Below are 26,887 nucleotides of genomic sequence, written 5' to 3'. Positions count from 1 at the left end.
ATCTGTGTATTCTTTCTTTTGTGTTTTAGCATTTCAGAGAACACTTGGACAAACTTTCTGCAAAAGGAATTGGAATGTTGGACAATGCGTTGAATGAAGCCTTTGATTTGTTGAGTGAAGTAAGTATTTGGTATGAAGGTGGCTCAATCACAGGGCTAAGTATTTTACCTTTTCATACATTGCTGTGTGTTTTTATAGATAATTCAAAAGTAATATAATTAAAAGCTATTTTGAAAACCCATTTTTAAATTGAAATCGACTAATATTGTAAAGGGGCTGTCGGATATCCTTGTCAGATGTCACCGTAATACCCAGAAATGTTGAAACATAATGAGATTTTTTTTTTTTTTTTTTTTGGAAAAGCAGCTTTTGATGCTGTTAATCAACAATTAAGTTTGGCCGAATGCCACCTCGGCAATTATCCCTTCTTTTCAGTAGTACCATATCAGCTCAGGTTTGTTGACACTAATATATTCCAAGAATTTCTATACATATAACTTTTCCATCTGGAAGGTATTCAATGTTTCTTAGACAATCCTCCATCATAGACAACATAGTTCAGTAAAATGCACCTTCCATCACCCCAGAACAGAAGAAAATAATAGTTTTGATATCCTTATGTAGTTAGATTTTTATTTTAGCCAATTACATGAAATCCTGTTGCTTTTAAAAACTGATCATCACAAATTTTAGAGATTTTTATTGCTTTGAATGAGTTTTTTACAAACAGTTGGATTCATTTTGGACTTGAATTGTTAGCTAACAAAAAAACGTGTCAACAGTATTGAAGTGGAATAATATGCACCAATCATTCCGCCTAAATGTTCCTGACAAACTGTGTGCATGTTTTTTTGTGATGTTTGAGTCTTTTGTATTCAGATTTTAAAAAAGAAAAAACATTTTTGACATTTGTGAAGTATTTGGATGTTTTCAATAGTCCTGTAGTTCAGATTCAACCACTTGCAGAGCATTTTATGGTAAAACTTAGGGCATACATGCTGAGCTAAGGCCTTGGCCCCACCAGTGTGTAGTGGGAAATACCATACATGCATTACCGCAATGCACATCACATAGATTGGGGTTCTGTCTTGCCGTTTATTAATGGAACCCAAAAGCAACCTCCTAGTGCACTGATGTATGATACATGACACTACACAGCACTACTTTTCATTGCTGTTGCTACACATTTAAGAATATGGACTACTTTCTGCACTTTGTGGTGCATGGGGAGATCATTCTGCCCTAATGAAGCTCATGCCAATGCACATAACTCCATGTATAGTCCATAGTCCACCATGTATAAGCTCTTCTGTTGGACAGTGGCAAGCTTACCACAGGTAGATGAGATTATTGCCCACTCTAAGGAGTAGGAAGCCAGTAAGGGAGGGTTGCAAATTTAAATATTTGTTGCTGGTGCGGTGGGCTATTGGATGGCACCATCACATTGAGAGTATCTGTTTAATATATTAAAATCGAACATAGTAAGTGATTTTTAAGATTGTTAAAGCTTCCTTTCCTTTTCTTTTAGCTACTAGAAATTAATGTAGCACAGTTTATCCATTCATGCTGTCAGCTCCAGCACTCCCTCAGGTGTTGGGTTTGGATTCGTGCAACAATATTGTTTGGATTCCTGCAACAATATTGCTGACAAGTCCCCAGCAGGGTTACAAGCCCCGTGCACTTAACTGCTGACTGGATAGGACCAGAGCAAAAGGCAGAAGGGTATTCAGGTGAACCAAAGATCAGGGAAGGCAGCAATCAGGAATAGTCAAACAGAGCCAGGGTCGATATGCCAAAAAACTGAATCAGGAAATGCAGACCGGAACCTGGAAACCCGGCCTAGGAGAACTCCTTGTTCAGGTAATTTCCTGTTGCCAGTCACTCCCTTATATAGGGAAGATCATGTAATGAAAGGAGACCATGTGACCTGCAGGCATCCAAACACACCACAAGAGGGAGTGCTGGGGCAGAAGCAGTTTAGGAGGTATTTACATTTCCACCAGCAAGTGGAGCGCAACTGGGGAAGATTCTAGTCCTCTAAGGCCATATAGGAGATGGCAGAGAGTCACATTATCTAGTCCAGGAAGTAACTAGGGATTGGGATTCCTGAGCTGAGTTGCCGTTGCCGGCAGCAGGGGAGTACAAGGTGGGTGATACTGGGGAAGACACAGATCTTCTGGTCCTGCGAGGATCTATGACACTATTATTGCACACCTGTATTTTATAGCAAAAAAAATATTAGGCCTAAATTAACCTATTCTTGTGCCCACAGTGTCAGGCCAACATTTGTTGCGTTCATAAGAACAATTTATATGTTCTTTATGCAAAAACATACCATTCTATCCAAACACTAATTGTACTGCTTTATTGTAACCGAAAAAATCCACCAAAATCCCTGGGCTATTTTGAACCAGTTGGTTCCATATTGAAGTATTCTTTATCATTCTGCAACATCTGCTTCCTGCTTAGATCTGCCACAACACCGATGCTGTTACATAAAATAAGATATCCCTTCAGATAATCATTTTCTCATTTTCTGCCCTAGAATATTACATTCATAATACTGCACAAACTAATTGTTTCTGCTTGCTAATTCCTCATTTTTATTATGCAATCTGAAAAAAGGACATTCTTAAAAGAGGCAATAATTTTAATTAATTAGAACATTTTATTCTTTTTCTGTAAATTAGACAAATTAATTAGTTCAAACAACAAGGAGAAATAGATTAAAAAAAAAGTCTCTTTGCAAATGTAAGTTAAAGTGGCAATGCCTCTGTGAAGGTCTTCCGCTCCCCTACTGATAATTATCTTTCCACCTTCCCTATCACCTTCACCCGGCTTCTTCTAGATACGGGGGAGTATGTGACCTTCCCTGCCAATGCACACCAGCCAATCTCAAAACTAGGGATGAGCGAGTGAGAATATTAAGTTCCATCTCGCTGCGAATCGGAAATGTAAGCGAGAACGGCCTTCTGATTCGCCGAGAGGTCGAGCTCTCACCGAACAGGAGGATCGGAATTTCTGCGATTTCTGGGCTTTAGAGGGTTATTAACCTCCAGTGCCCTGGGGATCGCACACTTTTCTCAATTATTGCAGACACAGCTGCAATCATTGAGAAGATGCCCTGCAAAGAGAACCTCCTGACATTGTAATATAAGTATCTCTTACAAATGATAGTTTTGTATCAGATACAAATCTATCATTTGTAAGAGATACTTATATTACAATGTCAGGAGGTTCTCTTTGCAGGGCATCTTCTCAATGATTGCAGCTGTGTCTGCAATAATTGAGAAGAGTGTGCTATCCCCGGGGCACTAGAGGTTAATGAACCTCTAGTGCCCAGGGATCGCGCAAACAGGTGGATTTCCAGGGCTGCATCATGCATCCCTGGAAACCCCCTGCGATCCCCGGGCACTAGAGGTTCATTAACCTTCACTGCCCCGGGGATCCCAAACAGGAGGACTCCCATAGCTGCATTTCCTCTTCCGATGGTTTGGCGAAATCTCTTCGCCGAAATTTTGCGGGAAGATTGAGGAAATTTCGCCAGAAGTTCGAGGCATTCTCGCTTATCCCTGCTCATAACCCAAGAATTGTCAAATGAACAGGGACATGAAGTCACTGTTATCTGTATTGCTTTCAGTGCTGGGTGCAAAGAAGGAAGGATTTGCCAGGGAGCACAAGTAAGGTCCGTATAAGGGGTGAGAGAGAGTGGACCTTTGCAGAAATTTTGTACTTTGCCCTCACATTGTCTCCATAAGTGAAATAGAAGAGGCAGGCTGTCATAAATGAAATAATTGTTTTCAGTGAAGCTAATGCTTGTGTGTGACAATGATTCATTTATTTGTGATTGTGACAAATTTACTGGTTATGGTTCCACAGTTCAACCACACAGGAGAAGGAAGCATCTGCAGTCAAGCTATTATGCTCATTGCTGATGGAGCTGTCGACACATATGATACAATATTTGCCAAATACAACTGGCCTGACCGGAAGGTAAGTGACAAAAGGGACCCATCCTTAGCATGTAAAATTGCGTACTTCATACTCCATGCCTAAAAAAAAGTTGCTTGAGTTGAAATGTTGTTGGATGAAATGATCTTGATTGAGAATTTTAGGCTTTCACCTACTGTTTTCCAGCACATAAATATTTTGTATTAAATATATATATGTATTGTAACCCAACTTTTCAGTAACCACCCAAAAACAGCCGGGTGGTTCCTGAAAAGTGCCAGGTGGTGCTCCCAACTAAAAGGGGCCGGGGAGAACATTCTTTGTATATTTACTGTAATATATTTTGCTTCATAAGCCTTTTTTGTGGATACCTTTTAGATATATACAGACTTTTGATGGGCCTAAGCCATGCCCTTGTTTGTTTGTCCCTTTTGCACAAGGCAAGCTCAAAAAATGGATTTCATTGTGTTTCATTTAAATAATTGTCAAAAGTATAAAACTTATGCATAACTATTGCCGCTTCCCTTGTGCAAACAATGCTTTTAAAAATACTAAAGACTACTGTCCAACAAATACAGTTACTGTGATGTACAAGCCTTATAAAAAAAAAATCTTATATTACCTTGACTGAGCCAGTTCCCCCTCCATTTGTGTCTTAAATTCTTCCTCCCCCAGACACTGCAGCTCACAATGTTAAGGAGAAGCTCCAGTCTATCTGGAAGTCATTTGCAGTACATAGTGTAAATTAGGATGTTAGAGTGTAACCTATTAGATTTGGTATATGCAGTTCCAGACACCATGTAAAGTATGAAAATTCCAGGCCTTTGGCAGTGGTTGGAATATAAATATCCTGCCTAGTAATAAATAAATAAAATATAATGAATAGGTCCTGCCTAATAGGAAACTAATAATTGCAAAAATAAATATAAATGCAATAATTGTCATTGGAAACGAACGATTAATGACCGATCGTCTGATAATCAATACCAAAAAAAGTGCACAACCGCTGGCCAACGACGATGACGATGAATGTCTCTGGAAAACGAACAACTGTCCCGGCAGATCTCATTGGAAGACGATTGTTGGCTGTCTTTGTGTGTACTGTCGTTCAGTGATCGTGGATGGTTCTGCTGTACACTTTCTCCGGTACATGTCACTTCCTGCATTATTCAAACAATCCTATCTAGTGTGTGTACATTATTGGTGGATTATATTTGAACGATTGTATCGTTACAGCATGTACACTATAACATAGTTCAAAATAATCATAAATAATCGTTGATCAGTCGATAATTGTTCATTTTTTAACGATAATTATTGCACGTGTGTACCTAGCCTTACTATGGAAGGGGTGGTGGATAGTGATAGTAGGTTACTTCCAATTTTAACTCAGACCTATTCTGACCTAAGATAATATCTTGGAAACTGAGCAATCTGTGTTCTGTTCCTATATTACTATAGATGTCTGCACAGGTATAGTAGGCCATCATCTGGTGAAGCTGTCATCACTTGGGTTGGCTAAGACGTATCTTACCTATCATTATCAGTTATAATAGGACTGACCACAGCCAGACTGTCTGAGCCATGGTATACATGTCAACCAACGCAAACATGGGGAGAATCTACAAACTCCATGCAGATGGTGTCCTGGCTGAGATTTGAACCCGGGACCTAGTGCTTCTAAGGCAAGAGCCCTAACCACTGAGCCACCGTGCTGCCCAACAAGTCATTGACAAGTAGGCTGCTGAACAATTACAACTATCATTGTCTGGAGGCCAGATTGAGTTGTACCATACCTGTCATTGTCAGGTATATTACAGTTTATTAAAGATACCACCCTGTTTTAGTTCTGAGCACCTAGCTCTAATGGGTGAAGGCAGCATATTAAATTAAATTTTGCGGCTGACTTTGATATTTGTTGTTCATTTTTGCATTCTTGAAAATTGTTTTGTAACTTGTATTGCTTTATTGCTCATGACATTTATACTGCATAATGACCAGCAAACTATTATACCTGTTCACTGGCGTCACAAGTTATGAAAGCTTTTATCATAAAACTGACTTCATAGCTGTCCCGTGCAAACCCTGTTATCTCTCTTTAAATCATAAAGCACAGTGTTTGAGCACTACAGGTGAAAATGCTTTGATATTGTAGACAAGTCAATGAGATCATCTTTAGCAGTGGGTGGGAGACAACAAGTCTGATTAAAGAGCATTGAAACTGGTGACAGGGATAATTGGTGTAAGATGACAAAATACAGCAAAACAATTGTCTGTGATCTTTTCCTTTTTTTTTTTTTTGCATACTTGCACTTGAGTGTGACATAAACCTAAAGCTTTGTAAGTTTTATGATATTGGAGACAACTTGCAGACATTGAGCTGGAAGTTGTCATAGAGGTCTTTGTATAGGCGACTAGCAATATACACTATGCATTGTTTGCACTTTGTGGTATTTTATGCTTTGTTGCCTTTCAAAAAAATGGTCATATTTTTGGGTTATATGGTGCGCTATATGGCCAAAAATGTGTGGGCACCTGAAAAGCACACCTAACAATATGGCAAAAAGTATGTGGACACATCTCCAAATGATTGAATTTAGTTTTTTCCAGTAAAGGGCTCTGCTTAGCCTACAGCAGAGGTTTTGTACCATTGTAAACCTCATGGCTACAGAAGTCCATTTATTGGGCTGGTATGAATGTGCTAGTGTAATAAGCCATCTCCATAAGGACATGATTTGAAGAAGTATGGTATAGGGAAAAATGTGCGGTCTTCACAAAGCCCTGATGTTAACCCTACTAAACATCTTTAGGATGAATTATAGGACTTCTTATCTTATAACAGTAACTGAGCTAACAAATGTTCTTTTAGCTGGATGGGGTTGGATTCCCACAGATGTGCTCTGTAATACTTTGTAAGGTCTTCTTAACAGAGTGAAATGTGTTAATATTGCAATGGTAGGTTCTGGAGGGGTGGAGGGTATTGGTCAGCTCAGAGGGGTGTTGTGCTGTTGACTATATTATTCTTTATTATCAATACTGATAAGCGTGGGTTGTCATCATTTAAAGGAACCTGATTGTATCAGGCTGTTAAGTGGATGTAAGCTTTGAACCACAGTTTAAGGGTATCATTTCCATCTATAGCATTTCTCAGAAGTACAGATGACCATCATTCTAGGTGAACAGAAAACACACGTCTATTCAAGTAGCCAACACCTGGATAGAGGATCACCATTTAGGGTTAGATAGATGGTTATCGGTTTAGGTTTGTAAGTATATGATCTTGATGGTGATCCCAGTTTGGTGGTAGATGACCTACCATCTTTGTTGCAGTTTGCACTTGCCACTTGGTTTCGGTTGGTTCTTTAGATGGAACCTCTCATTCAATATTACAAAACTTCTTGCAAGGCCAAAGACTTCTAAAGAGGGCCAAAAAAAGATCCTATAGATGGAGATATGGGGTAAGATTCAGGTCTTCAGCTTCTCTTTTCCTACATAGGTTTTCAGATATTTGGTATAGATGGGGATGGTTGATTAAGCTTTTTAATAAGGGGGAACAGGGTTTGAATTCAAAAATGTGTGTAATGGGAAGGGTGGTTGGGGCTCTTCATGGGGATTGAACATTGCCTGCATAAGCCCAGAACAAGGGACATTATTTTAATAGAGAAGTTTTGATAGAAAACATTACAAATATAGCGTTTCCCTGTTTTCATCAAGTGTGTTGCTTGGCTAAATAATATTTCTGGTTCTACAGCAGTTTTCAAGAGACTGTAGTCATGTACACAATATCCCGGTGGAAAATGTATATCTCTACTGTAATAAAGATACAAAAATGTCTCCAGAAGGATAAACAGGCAAGCAACCATAGAAAACAATAGAGACATTAACATACAGACATACCTTAACAAACATCCAACTCTGCTTCCCGTTTGTAGACCTCGCCCTGTGTATGTCGTCCTTGTGCCTCTGACTCATTCCATATGTTTGCAATGTCCTACTAGATTTACTAAATCATTTTCATGTTAGCTACAAAATCATAAAAATGAACATAACACACCGAGCAAACAAAAGCTCTCGCTATAGTCCATTCTAAAAAATCTATTTGGTACAATACGAACATGCTAAACCAATTTTTTGTAAATTTAGATTCATATAAAATTTAGGGTAAACGCTCTCATAATACCTCAGAATAAGTGTTCATGGGAAACATGCCATTTTTTCTCCTTGTAGTATGGCACTCAGACACAAACGGTTAAAGAAAAATAGAAAACATAAAAATAGATGGTAAGGATGTGTGTGGGCAGAAAAGGGGGACAATAATTTGAGATTTTATTTCTGTTATTTTCCAGGCACCTCAGAAATCAAGGTCTTTTCATCCCTGTATATTATGTATTATTTTATATAATTGATTTTCGAGGCGATGGCCATTGTGCGCCAAATTGCCAATATAAAAGCAGCCCTTACCCATGGCGGGTCCTTTATTGCTGCAGTCTGGCATAAAAATATTACTGGATTTTTTCTCTGTTATTCATGTGTTTTTCAGAAAAAGAAATGTATAATTTTTTTTTTATGAAGCTCAAAGAACCCAATTTAGATTTGGAGCTGCTGTGTTGATTGCTCAGTAAGGCGAAGAGCAATAAGGCTTAAAATCAGCAAAAAAAAACTTGTCATGCTGACAGTCTGAATATTTCTTTAAGGCTGATCTGTGATTACGCAATTGAAATAAATATATGAGTGATAGTCAGAGGTCAGATACATTAAAGTGTAATTAATTATTGACAATGAACTTCTTTTATTTTGTCTATTTTGGTCTATTACATATAGTTTTGAATGTGTTCAATAAGTAAAACAAATACTTGTTCATCCTGCCAGAAATCTTGTTGATAACTTCTTTTGTTATTTGATGTATCAAAGAACATGGCAATGTTGGAATCATGTCCTTTTCTATGGGCAGTTTCTCGGATTCTGATTGAATTTGTCTATGGTTTTGTTTTTGATGTTACCAGAGCGCATCAGAACATCCTGATCGTGTAAACAGCGAACAAAAACCTTTTACCTTTTGAGAGAAGCCAAATTTAATTAATATCAGCTTTTTATGCTATGGTTACCTTTTTTATTCCCCTTGCATGTAAGGCTGATACTTTCTTGCAGACTTTAACTTCACTGTAAGGTCCTTTGAGAATGGGCTTTGGTCTCGGGTAAATTGCATCTGGTTGATTTCTTCTTTAACAGACCAAAGGAAAACGTGCATTTTTAGAGTTTACATACACAATAAATTTGATATAATATATATAGTTTATTATATGGTTGCTTTAAGACTAAATTGACAAATTTTTACTGTAACCTGCTGTAAATGATGCCCAGTTCAGTAACTTTGCCTTTATCAATACAATGAAATTGGCTTTTTTGCTTATTTCGCCTAGCAATTATGGTAATTACTTGTTTGGCAAACTGCTATTAAATCATATCTCAAAATGTCATGTTCACAAAGACAGGGACGAGCAGTTAGATGTACAAGCAGAATCCTCGGCCAACTGTTGCATCTGTCTCTATGTTCAGTTTGGATTATTTTCTTGGTCCAGAAGGGAGGGTGGAGCAGGCATCTGATGTTGCTTATCTAGAGGGGAGTAATGATAACTGAAGAATGTTTTCAAATCTGCCCAATTAGTAGTTATTTCAAAAAGCATATGTCTATGGTGTGACATTATGATTAAGTGTGACACTGCAAAATGCTTTAAATTGATTTTGTGTTTGACTTGTTTGCAAATAAAAAAAGTTTCATATTTGGAGAAAACCCTCCTAATTCCTGCAACCTGGCATTTAGTGAATTTTTCAGGCAGCACAGTGGCCCGGAGTTATCACTTTGTTCTTTGCAGCACTAGGTACCAGGTTTGCATCTGCATGGAGATTGCAGGTTCTCCCCGAGTCTGCATGGATTTCCTCTGGGTACTCCAGTTTCTTCACATATTCCAAAAACATGCAGTTAGGTTTATTAGCTTCCCCCAAAATTGACCTTAGACTGTCATATGTAAATGACATATGACTATGGTAGGTACGTTACATTGTGAGCCTCTTTGAGGGACAGCTAGGGACATGAATATGGACTTTGTAAAGCGGTGCGTAATATGTTGCCACTATATAAATACTGGATAATAATAATAAGTGAGGAGCATATAATAGACCTGGTCTGCAAGCAGTCAGTGAACTTGTTACTGACAGAATGTGGAGGATCGCCAAGGAGGCAGACAGAGGGAGCTCAGAAGACGTAAGGGCCGGTAGTAAGTGTGGACAGTCTGTAAACAAGTCAATAAACGAGGACTACCTGTATTGCATTCAGGTGTTTTAACTAATCTATTTCATACAATTGTACATTTCGAGCCTTTAAATAACTATTTAGGAAAGTCCTTATTCAGTTACAGCAAGACTGTACATCCAAGCAAAGTTATTTCCATATAAACATGGTTTACCCAGTTTCATACGAAACATCTCAAGGAGTCTATAGAGAGCCCTAACTTCTATCATCATTGAATGTTTCTGGGATAAGATAAATGGCTTAGACAGAGCTCTTAACCCTTGTGAATACTTTTACAATGAAATAAAACGTTGATTGTACTTTTGCCGTTTCAGAATCTTGTAGAAAGCCATCCTAAAAGGAAGGCTGGTGTTTTAGGGCATATGTTTATTTTATTTTAAGCGGACCTAAACCCAGTGGATCTGATTTATAAAAGCTCCAAAAGACTGGAGAAGATAGACAATCAAGAGAGAACCTGGGTGATTCATCAAATCCGGAATCGATTTTTAAAAATAATTTTCCATCAGTTAGCTAATGTTTTTAATCCTTAACTAGATCCATTCAAGGTTTGATGGATCACCAAGGTACTCGCATTATGGTCTTCTCCAGTCATGGAGAGCTTTATTAAATTATGCCCATTGTATACTCACCTGTCCCCTTTCCGCTGTGGGTGCCACCATCTTTTTCCTTCGTCTCTTCCTCATTGTAATATTCAGCCATCTAGGCTAGCCAGGCTGGAATGACGTAACTTTCATGCAGGCATTCGGAAGTTCAACCAGTCTTGGGATCTTCAGGGGAAAGCCAACAGACACTGAGTTGTGCATGTGATCAGGCAGGACACAATGCTTATTGCGGAAGAGACATTGCATGTCCCTTTCTACAATGAAGTCTTGCCTGTTGCCATTTTAAAGTGAAACTTTAGTTATACCTTAAAGTCAACACCACCAAAAATGAATTTTATTTGGGGATCTTTTCTTATTTCCTGTCCATTTAATAGTTGTCACACAAAAGAGTAAGTGATAGGAAATCTCAGTAATGCAGGTATTATTTTAAACTTGCCAGATGTTCAAATTCTTTTCGATCCCAAAGTAAAAAAAGTCTTGTAAGACTTTCAATCATTCTACAGATCAACATAACTTAAATATTCATTAGTAAAACTGAAGTTTAATTTGGAGAAATATGCATTAAAAAAGAAATGTGTCCTTTACAGACCATTTCCTTCATAATCTAGATTCCATCAGCTAAATGTACTGCATTTTTGCAAGTTGTATGATGGCCCTGACTTTTGGGGGTCTGTCTTCATCTTTGGCATTAAAGAGCTGTGGTTTCATTTCAGGGATGGTTGGGTTTTGTATGTGTTTAGTGGGAAAACTGAACAGTTCAAGACCAGGGGTGCCCACACTTTTTTGGCTTGCAAGCTACTTTTAAAATGACCAAGTCAAAATGATCTACCAACAATAAAAACTGGGACTTAATAACTCCTGTATGCGGTGTTTATTTTGAAAGGCAGGGCTCCACAATCTATTCGCGTTGCCTTTGCGATCCATCTGTTGGGCACCCCTGTTCTAGACAGACTAGACTATGCATGAAAAAAGTAAACACTAAAATATTCCTTATTGCTCAGCTTTGAGCTGAAAAAAAAATTAAAATGTGTGCAAAAATGACCATTTATCCATTTTATAGTAATGAACTTGGCTTTGCCCACACCGTGCGGTTGATTCAGTCTGCAATTTAATGTGGTGGATCAAGTAAAGAAGTCCACGTTAACTTTAAATATTTTATCATGCAAATGAAATTAAAAACATAGCCTTTTTTCTTGCCTATTATTGGGTGAATAAAGTAAACATAACTTCACCTTACTCTCTACTAATTTATAGCATCAACCTTTAAACAATACTAATACAAATTAGTTCTGTGACTGGGCTTCCTGAATCAGATACTCACTATTCTTTGAATTAGATAATTTTCCTACTAGTAATCCAACTATATCATAAACATTAGAGAATAATTTAAAGCATGGTCCACTGGACTGCTGAGATTGCTGCAATAAAGATACAGGTCCGAGCCTGCATTGAATTTAACTGGAAACCTGCTGTCCCTTGTTTGGACCATACTGACACCCCATTGCTACAGGCGATCCAACTATATATATAAAGTATAAACCTAGGGAACAAAATGCATCCATCACGATTAATATAAAAAACAGTAATCGACAAAAATTCCACAAAATTTATAAAATATTTATTTTAAAATGGAAAAATAAAAAGGGCTCAATTTGTTTATCTTATGTACCCATTTTTACAGGTTAGAGTATTTTATACAATTTAGTTACATTAGGTCACTTGCATGTAAATGATCCTTTCAGCATTGTTGTTAATCTACAGTAGATGACGCTGTGTCCTCATGTAAAGCGTGTAACAAACTAAAAATGTCTCAAGTTTGTTTTACACAACACTGTACATGAGGACACAGCACCATCTAATGGCCTGAGAATATGAAATTCCTATTCTAATGGCAGGTCCAAAATGAAAACCTTGGTTTATACTTGAGTATATACAAAATATATTTTTTTATATATATACATATATATATATATATTTGATTTTGGAGGCATTTTACCACTTTTAGGCTTCTCCCAAAACTGCTCTCTATAGTTGTGGTTGCAGGTGAGATTCCAAGCCTTAACATCTCCATGCACTAATTTATTATCATTGACAGAGACAGATTTTGTATCTCATGTCTCCATTAATCTGTTTACATAGAAGATTTCAGTTGTTTTCGGCAACACTGGCATTGAAAATGTTTGGGCATCTTGTAAATCGTAACAGTTTACATATAATCTTTTAATAGGCTCTCTCAGTCAAGTATCCTAAGAGGTTCTGTGTATTTAAAACTGTTTGGGAATTTCAAAACTCTTTTTCTGGCTCATTCTGACTCGTTGTTTTTCCCCCAGGATAATGAAAGCTTTAAGCCACATAAATGAATTCTGCCCAGATTTGGCAGGAGTCGTTAATGTGGGATTTCATTCTGCTTTTGTCACTTTTTTTTTCTTATTTCGTATTTGTTACTTTGAGAAATTCTGGCATTTCTGAAACAGCCATGAGTTTAAATTTTAAGCCAAATTACAAGCAAATGATAATTTTCAATAGCAAATCATACATGAAGTGGTGGGACTAGAACCAGAAGGACAACTTTTTTTATATAGTTTTTAAATGTTTATGTGTAGTGTACATGATTTGTTTTTTAAGTAGATTCCTTCAAAATTACCCATTCTCATAGTTTTTTTTTTTATAAGTAGTAGTACTAGTACTGTGTAGGGGGCTTGTTTCAGGCTCATCTTTAAAGTAAAATGCCCACGCTAACAGATTACAATTACAGTTATTTTTTTTACAAAATGATGCACTAAAGGCGTACTCTGGTTGTTCTCCATTCTGCCTAACTGCTGCTAATTTCTGGGTTAATAAAATAAATAAATAAAAAAACCTAAAATCCCTTTTTTACCTACCTACAACTGTGGTCATGTGTCATCATATTTCTCAAGGAAGAGGTGCTCAAGTAACTGCCCGGGCATCATATAAACTGTAAAAACTTCCTATTGGTTCTCCAGCAGCGTGAAGAATTCAGAGTCCTCTTAGGATCCATAAGACTGCAGGATGTGACCAGTGGAGATAGACGGTATCCCTGGATTACCTGTTATCACTTACAGAAGTGGTGCCTGCAGGGGACAAGGTTACAAACATAAGTGAGAAAAAAGAAGAAAGCTTTAGGATGCATATAATAAAATAACTAAGAGTAAAACTGGCAAGAAGGGGTGGTAAGGAGTAGTAAGAGGGTACAGAAAGGGTTAAGGCTTTGATGCAGATGGGATTAAAAAACATGTGCAGTATGTCTCCATTTTGTCCCTATCACTTACAAAGAATGCCACATTGTGCAATATTGGATTTTACACTTTCTGAAAAAAGTCACTGACTTGGACATCATAGGTGTGGCAAGTGGTGACCCAGCTTTGGTAGCTTCTAAAATACATAAAGTGCTAATTAAGTCCATTTTTTCCATAGTCTTGAGTTTGAAAGGTTTCTGCATGCATGTCTAGGTAACAATATACAATATAATAATGTGAACATTCCATATTCAAGTAAATAAACCTTACGGGATACATACAATATCCACTGAACAGAGAATGAATAATTATACCAGCAGGTGGCACTATTAATGACTTCTGGAATACCGGTACCTGTGTAACATTCAGTTATCTTGGACAACCTGAACTCCTCAATGTGGAAGGCTATAAGCAGATGTTGGTTTATATTTTACCCAGAAATCTTTTAATTTTCCTAAACTTCATTCACTTTTCCCATCAGCATTTGTAAATGATATCAATAAATCTTGTATACTAGCTTCCTTAAAAATTAGGTTCTATGGCCCTTTAATATTTTTTGTGTATTACACAGCCCACGTACTTCAGTCTCATGCACAAATATGATCTTATTATACTTAAAAGCAAAAAGGAAAAAAAACATGACCGTTGTTGTTTCCCTTGAAAGCTTGAAAGCACCGATAGTTAAAAGTAAGGCGTATAACTCGTTTAGCCTTTAAGCTGAACATGAAATAAAACAGACTCAGCGACACCATGCCAAAGGAAAAAATGGATAGTGCAATTTCACTGGGGCATTGGCGGTGACTGTATATCTTCTCCTCCTTCCTGCCCGTGTTTCCATCTTCAGGGATACAAAGATTCTATACAATTGTAGCCGCGTGTCCATATTTCAGGAACGTGCTGATTCTGCACGAGTAAAACATTCGTCCTGTAAATTGAATGTCCCAGCCGTACCATTGTCTGGCTCTTATTAAATTGATTTTTTTTTTTCTAACAAAGCGTTTGCTAAAATTTAAACACGAGCTGTTATTGCTCTAATACAAAAAGCTTGTTTCATTATTTCACTTTTTTCCCCCTAAACTCCATGACTGTGTTGCTTGTATTTCAGGGAGACAAAGAATATAACTTATCTCACTTGCAATAAAAAATGAAGATTGGGAACAAATAAGAGAAAAAGCTAGAGATTGTGAGATAAGATGAAGTAGCATTTTCTTAAAATAGTTTCCTTAAAGATTTAGTTAGATGCAGTCATCAGCAGACGTTAAATCACGACAAGCCCATTGTCTGCTTCCTATCTACCATCTCCAACCGGCTGAATAGACTTGTCAGACAACTATTGTGATGTATATTCTGACCAGTCATGTTATAAAGGCACTGAGGAAAATAACATTAGCGGGGATGGTGGAAGATTGGAAATTACACATTTATGTCACTTTTTTAATACAGGTGGGGATCTATTATCTGGAAACATATAATCTAGGGAGTTAAAAAAGAAGGCAAAATATAGTCAAGAAAAAGTGAGAAAAAAGGCATTTTGACAAGACGGAGCAGCAGTCTTTAGCACCGAAATTTTGGCTCTATTTATAGGAATGAGATGGTTAGGATTTGGTGCCAATACTTTTGCCAGAGGGTTGGTAGATGTCAATAAAATGTAACTATTTAATAATATGGGTCAATAAAATTTACTATTTAGTAATAGGGGTAAACTGGGGACAGAGTTAAGTTTTAAGCCTATAACACCAAGCAAATCTACAACACCAGCCAACTGGTTGAAATGATTTACTAATTGGTTGCCGAGTCAAAAACATGGCACCACTGTGCAATATCCTGCTGTTATGCAGTACAAAGGATTCCAGCAGAGACAAGTCCAGAACACAGAGCCAAAGGTCATACGCAGGTAATTAGTCCACCAGGTCAGGTATCCAAGGGAAAAGACAAAGCAGAGTCAGAGTCACAGGTAAAAGGTTGGTCCAGGCAGCATACAATCAAGTCAGCAACAGTAAATCTAACAAATACATACACCAGCAGCAGGTCTGCTTAGCTTTGCACTACAACGGCAACTGGTGACTGGGAACAGAGGGGTTAAAAAACAGGGCATTTATGGGGTGGGTGGGAGCACACTAGGCTGGACCCGCCCTATTGGCTCCACCCACCACCAGGGAAGGCCCCCTGAAGTGAAATCCCTCTCCTCTGCAATGCATTGCGGAGGAGAGGGGTTTATCTTCAGGGAGCTTTCCCTATTTACCGCGGGGGTGGAAGTATCAATGCCAGCTGTGGTAAATAGGTGAGCAACTGCTAGGGGGCATCACCAGAGCTCCGGCGGCTCCAGAGCTCCAGCGGTTCTGGTAGTTCCTAACGCCTCCTGGCCGATCCGCTGGCAACCCACGGTTTGCCGGCTGGCATTAGGCCAGATCGGCCAGGGGGCGTTAGGCCGGAACAAACTAACGGCTAGGTGATATCTGGCCAACTCCTGCTATAAAGTCCCTCCAGCCAATGGCGGCGAGAGATTGTGACCTGCTCATTGGCTACAGCATATACTCCACATCCCCCTAAACTGCACACAGTCTCAGTGCAGGGGATGCTGAGAGACCATTTACAGCTAAAGGGAAACCAGGGATGCCACAGACTGCAGAACAGAGGACTGGATACTATTTGCTTGATATCCTTTGCCGCTGTAAACAAAGCCATTGAAGGGAACAGGGCTTCCTGAACTGTGGTGCCTTACTGGCAGGGGTGTGGTCATAAAAAAAGAAGAGGGGGCACAGTACTAGGCATGGCGCTGAAACGACTTGTGTCTGTGTGTCCATGGCAAATTGATGTTGCCATTTCCAGAAAAAAGTGAGGGCACGGTGTGCCCACCGCACTACACCCCTGCTTACTGTACTTTTGTTATTTCTAACCCCCCCGCCCCACCCATAGTCTAATCTGCTGTGAGAGCTCTATATACACTGAGGATGACCTAAACTACCCAAAATTCGGGGACATTTTGTCAAGTCGTCTGGAATAGTTGTTTCATGAAAATGAATATGTATGGTATAAACATTAAAAACATTTACACATTCCTCTGTGTATATTTTTCCTAAACCACCTAAAGACGCAAGTGGCTAAATACAAAGAAATTTAAACATATATGCTACACAGTATATCCAAGCAGATGACACCACTTTTTTGTTAGTTATGGAATGTAGAAACAATACAGTGGTGTTGTCAGTATTCATGTGATTTTGGGCACATATGTGCATTGTCATCCTTGCTCTTATGCTGGAGGTTGAGGGCATGCGCACATTTGCACACTGTCATATCAGGTTGTGCACTCACAGCCATGAAGCCTGTTGAGTAACTGTATGTATATTGGTGTTAGTATACATGCAATGCCATGCCACCTGGTGCCAGGGCAATAATATACAGCCCTCATTCTGGCAGCACTTAGTGCTAGAAGTTTTTTTTTAGTCCTGGCTCAGTGCTCCTTGAATTTGGATGCAGTTTACTGTTGATGACTTGGCCTTTTGACTACTTTGGATCTTCTATTTGTGGCTGTCCTCGGCTTGTTTCTTATCTAAAGTCTGCTTTATCAAGCCTGTTAGCTTTTTGTCTGGATCTCACCCTGTGCCTTTGTTTTTGTTGCTCCACTTTGATCTTTGATTATTATTATTATTATTATTATTATTATTAACAAACAGGATTTATATAGCGCCAACATATTACACAGCACTGTCCATTAAATAGATTACATTACATTCTTGAGCAAAGAATTCAGTGGCCATTAGGGCTACCAGCCTATCACTATTTGTGGAGTCTGTATTACTTTCCAACCACTGGGCTAACAGGTGTAGGTTTTCAACTCCTAGCCTGTTGATTGAACAGTGAAAGAGCAGCAACAAATTGATAAGGTTATCTCTCTACTTACTTCCTTAAGCTGCGTACACACCTGCAATTTTTCTCGTTGGAAAGGATCTTTCACGATCCTTTCCAACGAGAAAAGACTGCACGATGCATGAACGATGCTGTACATACAGCACCGTTCATGCTCTATGGAGAGGGGAGGGGGAGAGCGACAGAGCGGCACCCTGCTGCGCGCTCTCCCCTTCCCTTTCATTAGGATCGGTCGTCGTCCATCGTCCATGGATCCGCCAGGACGGTCGTCGGACGATGGACGACGACCGACTGTACACACGGCAGATTTTCGCCCAATAATTGGCCGATACCGATTATCGGGCGAGAAAAATTTGCCGTGTGTACGCAGCTTTACATATTCCATGTCAACGGATTTGTGTGCAGCATACATGTGTTAAAACAGAAAATCTGTTAATTAATAGTTACAATAATCTTTTTTATCTGACTAATAATCTGATATTACAATGCTATAACCCTATTTTTTATGCAAGCAGTTAGACATTTACATGGGTTGTGTGTTTTTAGTTGGGATGTTTTCTTTTCTTTAGTGTAAAACACAAGAAGTTGTCTTTCTGGCTTGATTACATTTTGGAATCACATTTTCTTATTGTATTTTACCAGATTTTTCCCCTTGATTTATTCCACTGTTCACCAAGGGCAAAATGAGATCATTAGTTTACCCTTTGCCGTCTTTCAACCATCTGACATATGCACGTCAGTTAATTCAATTAGACGTGAATGCAGAGCAGCTTAATGAATCCCGCATGCAGTCTTTCTATAATTTGAGGGAACAGTTCATGGGGTATCCATTTGATTTTTATTATCTGCACCATCCGAGTTTCATGGCTAGATTAAAGTGAATTTAGGTTAATCCAGTCTGCAAATTATTTAAAATATGATGTAATATTAAGACCAGGAGTTAGGAATTGTATTAATACTGAACATAATGATTTTTGACACATTTCTGTAGTCTTAGTTTTCCACTTGTTCAGGTTTTACATTATCTATATAAGAACTTTGTGACAGTTATTGATCAAAACCTAAGAATAAATATACCAATTTATTATTTATGACATCATAAAAGTATTGTTTTCTTAATGCATTTATTATAATTACTTTTCTATTTTTTCTTACCTTTGTCATAATGGAGCCTAACAACCTAATTTGGGTCAAGTTCCTAAGGACTCAACAAAGCAAGACACTCTTTTAATAAGGGATTGCTCACAATTTAATGACCCACTGCAGTACATTAGGGCACAATAAAATGTGTATTAGGAATAAGGATGAGTGAGCGAGAATATTAAGTTTGATCTTGCGGCGAATCAGGCCTTTCTCGCTTACCGAAAATGTAAGCGGGAACGGCCTTCTGATTCACAAGAGGTTGAGCTCTCGCCAAACAGGAGGGTTTCCACAGCTGCATCATGCCCTGGAAATCCTCTGTGATACCTGGGCACTAGAGGTTAATAAATTTCTAGCGCCCCAGGGATCGCAAACAGGAGGATTCCCTGTCCGATGGTTTCGTGAAATCGGTTCGCCGAAATTCGTGGAACCATTAGGAGTTCAAGGAAATTTTCACAAGAATGCCAGAGGTATTCTTGCTCATCTCTAATTAAGACACCATAGCAGATTAAATCCTGAAATGGACAACTGATCTTTTTTTTTATTGCAAGGCTTTGTACCATACCACACTGTGTTATGCTGCAGTGTCTTGTGTATTGCTGCCTACCATGCACTGGCATACCATTCATAATGAAGACACATTTTAACATATGTTACCACAATGCACAAATTTAAATAGGCCCTACGAGTTAGAGCCTGGAACCGCTTAGTGAAAGGAGGTGGGTGGAAGGCAACCATGACCAGGGGGCTAGGGGAAGCATAGGGAGCTTGAATTCCTTCTTGATAGGCTAGTGGGAAAAGGTAGGGCATAGTTTGGAAGTTCAAAAATTTGGAGGAGAAAGTAGAGGTTAAAAGAGGGAGGAAAGAGGAAGTGGGAGAAGTTTAAGGAAAGTCAGGGAGTGAGCTTTCCTCCCACCTGCATGTTAAAAGTGAGGGTTGGAGGTTGGGTTGCTGTTGGGGTCCTCAGAGGACATCTTTAAATGGGTGTAGCAGAAGAGAGATCCATCAAAGGTGTGGGATCCCCAAAAAGTTATGGTATATTGGGACCATCTTTATTGTGGTTTTAAGGAGGGGCTGCAAGTAGTGTACTAATTTTTGAGCTGGTGGGCTCTGCGGCTGAGAACAGAAGTGATGGTTTTGAGCAGCTGCTCCTGGTGATATAGTGTGGTGAGCGGTGTCTCCGAGGGGGTCGCAACTGGGAAAGTAACGAGTAACGATTTTGAAAAGGTACAAAGTTTAGATTTAAAAGGTTCAGGTTTTGGAAAAGTGTAAATATTATTGTTACTTAGCGTTATTTATTATTATTTTTATTTATTTATTTTTATTTATTGTTACTAAAGTGCTTTGGTTATAGTTTAAATTTAGGTTGTACCAATCAAGCAGTCATTATGGCCATTTTCCCACAAAAGGAGTGTGTTGGTGTTGTGCTGGGAAGGGCGGAGTGAAAGAAGGGAACATTAGGGCGTGGTAAGTATGGGACAAACATCCTAGTTTCCTAGTTACATGTTATTGTAAGTCCGAATACAGGATCAGCTACACAGTCCCTTAACAAGGACAATCATGTTATCAGTAGATATATTACTTTTCACACGTAATCCTCCTCACTGACTGATTTGGGTCAGTTTTCTAGTGTTTGCTATTTTTACAACATTTATGTAAAAGGAAAAACACATTAAATTATATTATTATTATATATGGCATGTTCATTTTAAATGTCAAACAATAAAGTTTTTTTTTAAAAAATTGGTTCTCTGGCTTAGAGAAACATAATAGGCAGTTTTCTCCTCTATGTTCCTCCAGTTTTTGTTGATAATTATTATATTATTAAATTTTATTAAATTATTACAAGTATTAAATTATAATATTATTATTGAACAATGAAATGTTTTTTTAGAGGATCAGACTATGCTAAACCAAAGGGACCAAGCAGGCAAATTCTGTGCATTTTAGTATGAACCCATGCTTTGGTATTTCTCATCCCCATGAAGGTGGGGCGGGGGTTGTTGTGAAAGCCTGGGCTTACAAGAAGTTGGCCGATGCACCACCTACAAACCCCAGTTGGGCCTACAGTGAGTGAGTTCTACTCTCTCTGTTCAAAATATATTCCATCCTTACAGATAGCCAGAAGATCATTGGTGTCTATTACACTGACCTGAGAAGCACAATTTGCCATTGCTCAAGGAACCTCAAGCAACCACTGGGATATTACTAGAGTTCCACATAAATCTGTTTGGGAAACACTGTGAGATACATCTTGCTGTTTGAAACCCCAAGACATATGGGAATCCAGGAGCTGACGCAAACCCAACAGTCTTCACTTATACCTATTACTATATTACTGTTTGGTGGATTTAATCAACTTTAATATCACATTTTAACTTTTGATGTTTATGGTATAACCTGCAGTAGATGGACAGAGTCTGGTTTTGTAAGCCTTGTTCACCATCTTGTTTTAGTGTATTGTTATACATTAAGGAGTAACTACAGTTTTCACAAGTAAAAGACGCTGAATTATTGTTATTAGAAAAGCATATTCCTGTTTTTGTCTTCACGGTATCATTTAACATACATTACCTTTAACACCTTTTATATCACAATATAAAATTATTTCAAGTAAATCACTTTTTCATTATTCACATTTTATTATTTCCCCTAGTCTCTGCAGTACTCGCACACATTAAAATGTTTAGGCCAGTAATTGTTTTTCCCTCGGACATTCATTTACTGTCTAGGAGTATCTGGTTTGTGCATTATCTTTCCGCGCCAGCTCATTCCTTTCTAAATCAAACTGTAAATAAGTCACAATAATTTCCAGCATGGCGTAGCTTCCCGAAGTCTTTTTTTTGGTGAAGGGAAAATCTTATCTAAAGACGACTTGTTCTTAAAGGAAAATATACAGAAAAGGTATGTGCTGTTTTATTTATCACAATGTGGACAAACGCAGAAGGTTATAATTTTACATTTTTAGTGCAATCTTCATATTGGTGAATACCATTTAATACAGTGATTTTTTTTTAAAGAAATCATTAATTTGAAGAATTAAGGAAATTTAGAAGAATAAACACCTAAAATGTGCCAATATATTCTTGTTATCCTTCAGTGAGATGTAGGGTCAGTATAAATAAGGACAGGAGTCACTGACCTGGGCTGGAAAATTGTGATAAAAGCACCTAATCTTGAGAGGAGGATAGAGTAGATGCTCCTACCATGAGCAAAGGAGGTAGTGGTGCCTGACCAGAGGAGGAACGGTTGGGGTGCCTAATCTGGAACGTTTGGGAAGCCTGATCAGAAAAAGAGAGAAGTAGAGGGGTAGACCTGGAGAACATAGCTGGGGTAGAGACTTGAAGAGAAGTAGATGCACCTGATCAGTAGAGAAGAATAAAGGTATCAGTAGCAGATTTCGATAAACTTTGGTAGATGTAAATTATCTGCATTTGTGCATTGGACTTGTTGAGGAGGTTGGGGGGAAAACAACCTAGACCCAGGGAATACATTACATTACATTAGACACATCTGGTCTGAAGAGATGAAAAAGTATAGAAGGTCCCGTTGTAAAAAAATGAGAACGTACTGGAGTGCCTGACCTGAAGGGAAGATGAGGGGAACAAGCCCCTGACAAGAGGAAAGTAGGGGTAAGAGCAACTGACTTGAAGAAAGAAGAAGGTGTAAGACCACTGAAGAGAAGAGTAGACATGAAAATATCCTGACTGGAGAACTGAGAAAAAAATTTAATAAATCCACCTGACCTGCAGAACAAAGGAGAGTAGAAGGAAGGTAAGATGTCATACAGAGGTAGAAGTTCACACCATTGCACCTAGGTGAGGAATACTTTCTAAAGACCTGTAAAGTAAATTCTAATATTTTCTATTCTATTCTAATATTTCTTGTCCTTAATGTAACGTAAATGTTGCACTACTACTAATGTTGCTCATGCTGGAAGAACCAAGAACAATGTAGTTTGTAGAATACCCCATGCTTGTGCAGGCTTTTTCCAGATTTTTTCCCTCACTCATAAGAGGTTAAATTCTCTTAAATGTGGTCATCTGTTGTCCCGATTGTATGGTTTATTGGGACAAGTGCTGATATCAATGGAGAATGGTAAAACTATATATATCTATATATATATAGATATATATTAGGACAAACACACCCGTACTACACCCACACTTTAGACTAGCACATGAAAAATCCATCACATTTCTTTACCGACCATTCCAGACAGAACTGACATCACCACTGAACATCACCTAGTGATCTTTTATATCCCTCCAATTTACCTAATAAAAGTTCTTGGAAACATGGGTAGGGTAGCTAATTATACCATTTTTCAAACTGGATTCCTTTTTGTCATTTGACAAATCAATTTCACCTGTCCATACTGATTTCAGGACTACAAAGAGATGGACTAAAACCAGCCTTCTAGTTGATTGAGTTGGATTATTTGTCTTAACAAAAAGTTGGGTCAGAGGGGCCTGGGGCCATACTAAATGATCAATAGCTCAGTTCTGTACATCTGGATAAATTCACATTTAGCAAAGGAAAATATTTGGGATTTCTTACCTTAGATCAGTCATTTCTAATCACATTGGTCCAGATGCTTAAAGGAATGGAATATAAAGCCCTAAACTCTGTGAATCTGGAATCGCTACCAATGCAAACGCTGCAAATCAAACTGTGCACATCAGCTTGTTAAGGTAGCCGTACTGCACGTTACTGTGAGAAGATGTTGTGACTGTAGGGGCTTTTTTGCCATCTGTGAAACATAAACCATATTTAAAACTATTGTCTAAATCCCACTATAATGTTTCATGTAACACTCTTCTAGAATAGACAGGAAAATTTTCTATTTTTTTACAACTGTACTAAATGAGTTTGTGTCATTTTGCAGTCCTATTTTAAATGCTTTTAGGGAAGAGTTGATCCTACTGTACAGTCTGTTCTATGGAGTACTTGGAAATGCCTTCCCACGGTGACGTTTATTGGGCACATTTTTATGTTTCTGTGCTGATAATAAAAGGCTGCTCTAAGGACCAAATTATGACAGTGTTTATTTTTCAAAGGGAAAAAAAATGTGTTCTCTTTAATCGCCTTGTTTAATTCTGACCTGGAGTTTCTTTAGCATGTGGTGCTCAAATGCTACATTAACTTTCCAAATTTTACACAGCTCTCTTGAGCTAGGCTGCCCAAAAACCATCAATAACTGCACTGGGCTCTTTGTTACAGATTTCTCTATAGATTTGCACAAAGATACAGCCAATTCATTGTATGCATTTTTTTTTTTGCTGCCTTTGATATACAAACATAAATGCTTCAATCTGGTTCCATTTTTTCATTACAAATGGACAAAAAACAATATTGCTTTTAAATAGGTTGTCAAAAAAAGGATAGTATCCAGATATTTTAACAACTTAATTTTATATTAGTTCAAAAAAATAAAACCTGAATATAGTGTTAGTAAATGTATATAAATTTAACCGTATCTACTAAACCCAAAAACAAAAAAGTATTATACCGCAGCCTGAACATCCTCAGAGGGGTGGCTGTATTATTTTTGCTGTTCCCTTATTTTTACCTGGTTATCTAGCCAGTATTATTTTTAGGACAGACGGCACCATTTATCAGTGGTATTAGTGGCCCAGTTGCAAACCCAGGCCTGTGTTTCATATCCAATGTATGTTTTATCCAAGCTGCAGTTTATAAAAAGAATATTCCATTATAATTAGAACTAGGGATAAGCCTCCGACATTCTCACGAAAATTACCTCAAACTTCCAATGGTTCTGCGAAATTTCAGCGAACCGTTTCGCGAAACCATCAAGGAAATTATAACAGGAGGATTTACAAGGGATTCAAAGAATTCCCTGAGAATCCTCCTGTTTGCGATCCCCGGGGCACTAATTAACCTTTAGTGCCCCGGGGATGGCACACTGTTCTCAATGAATGCAGCTGCGGCCGCACTCATTGAGAAGATCCCTGCCACTAGAGGTTAATTAACCTCTAGTGCCGCGGTTCGCACACTGTTCTCAATTAATGCAGCCGCGAACGCATTCATTGAGAAGATCCCCGGCACTAGAAGGTAAAAGGGGACAAGTCTCCCCATTCAAAACCCCTAGTGCTCCCTGATTGGCTGAGGAAAGCTTTCCTCAGCCAATCACAAAGCACTGGAGGTTTTGAATGGGGAGACTTGTCCCCAATTAACTGTTAGTGCCGGGGATTGCACACTGAGCTGAATGCAGCCGGCACAGCCAGCGATATTTATTTTTCTTTTCTGAAAATGTTTTTTTTTTTTAATTCGAGCTCGATCAGCGAATTTACATCGACCATTCTCGCTTACAATTTCGCTCGCTCATCCAGCCTAGCTCATCCCTAATAACATTAAGGCTACAGATTTGGATATACTTTATAAAAAGTTTAAATCCAATATATATATATATATATATATATATATATATATATATATTTAGTGATTTCCCAGATGCGAGGTTTTATGTTTTCCTATTAATTCTGCAAGTAGCATACTTTTTTTCTTAGGTTGACAACTATGCCATTGCACTGTGTTTTTAAAGCAATGTATTGTCAACCCTGCTCCCTGGATTTGGACTACAAATACTTCCTTCTCCTGCTCTTCATTACATAGCAAGATGCTTCCTGCAGTTTGTAAGAGACAGCTGGAGGCTGATATGATTGTTTCAGTTTATTGTACAAGAAGGTAATATGACATTGGTATTGGATGTCTGGCCAGATCAACAGGAATTGTTCTGTACTTGCAAATATATTTAGCTGGAATAAAACAAAATAACTCATCAACCACATCTAAGGACTGGTAAGCTGTAATAAATTACATTTTTGTTCTTATGTTTATATATCTTTTCACAACAAATGTAGTTTTTGTTGCATGAGAACACAATATACTAACCAGAAATGCATCCCAATTAATGTATCTAGACTATGATATATGGCCATTATTATAATTAATGAATCTATTTGTAATTTTGAAGTTATTGCATCTGAATTGCTGTTAAGCAGTTTCTTCTGGTTCCAAATAAAGAATATTAATCTAGAATAACCCTATGAGCTGAGGTCTTGGCAGTGAAGGTGGTGATTCACACCCCGTCTCCGTTTTCTCTCACCAGACCTGTCGCATGTGCTTGGAACTGACAGACATCTTGGAGTTAGCACTGCCCCTGATCAGCATTTTTTAGCCATGACTAAACACATTGCTGTGGAAACAATTTGCTGATGAGACTGTAGTGCTGGAAATGTTGGAGCCAAGATAGGAAAATAGTAGGAGATACTTTTCTTGGTCCTACTAGATTGGGTTGGTTGCATGTTAAATGACCAATAAAACGAAAACAAAAATGACAGAAAATCAAATAGAAATGAGTCCCTAAAGTTGATGTCTGGCTAGGGTAAAAAATAGTTTAAAATAATATAATAAACAAATTCGCTTTTCAAATTATTCGTATTTATTTTTAGCCAGTTGGGGGATTAGGTAGATATGTACGTAGATTGGAGGATACTAGCAGTGGTTGAATAGTTCTAATCCACATTGATTCTGACTTGGATTTGAGCTATTCTGACCTCAGATCTGAACTGGGAATTTGAATCCTCCAAGCTTAAATTCTGAGTTTTGATATGCTGCTTGGGATCAACCAATTATAGACTGCCGCACTACCGTGTTTCCCCGATTTTAAGACATCCCCATTAAATAAGCCACCCCCGATTTTTGAAAAAATATTTAAAATAAGACACTCACCC

At 38.2% G+C, this 26,887-nt stretch overlaps 1 protein-coding gene across 3 annotated transcripts in view; it reads left to right on the top strand.

The window, feature by feature from the left end:
• Window positions 1-26,887, top strand: part of CACNA2D3 (calcium voltage-gated channel auxiliary subunit alpha2delta 3) — a 547,059-nt gene that overhangs the window by 259,625 nt on the left and 260,547 nt on the right. For all 3 annotated transcript variants that reach the window (XM_072420933.1, XM_072420932.1, XM_072420934.1), the window contains 2 exons: window positions 30-119; window positions 3,880-3,993. In XM_072420933.1, coding sequence (XP_072277034.1) covers window positions 30-119; window positions 3,880-3,993 — 204 coding nt within the window. The remainder of the gene's footprint in view (window positions 1-29; window positions 120-3,879; window positions 3,994-26,887) is intronic.

The sequence above is a fragment of the Pyxicephalus adspersus genome, chromosome 8 (assembly GCF_032062135.1).
Source record: "Pyxicephalus adspersus chromosome 8, UCB_Pads_2.0, whole genome shotgun sequence".
Lineage (NCBI taxonomy): Eukaryota > Metazoa > Chordata > Amphibia > Anura > Pyxicephalidae > Pyxicephalus > Pyxicephalus adspersus.
Note: the sequence above shows the minus strand (reverse complement) of the source record. Positions and strands in the feature narration are given on the sequence as shown.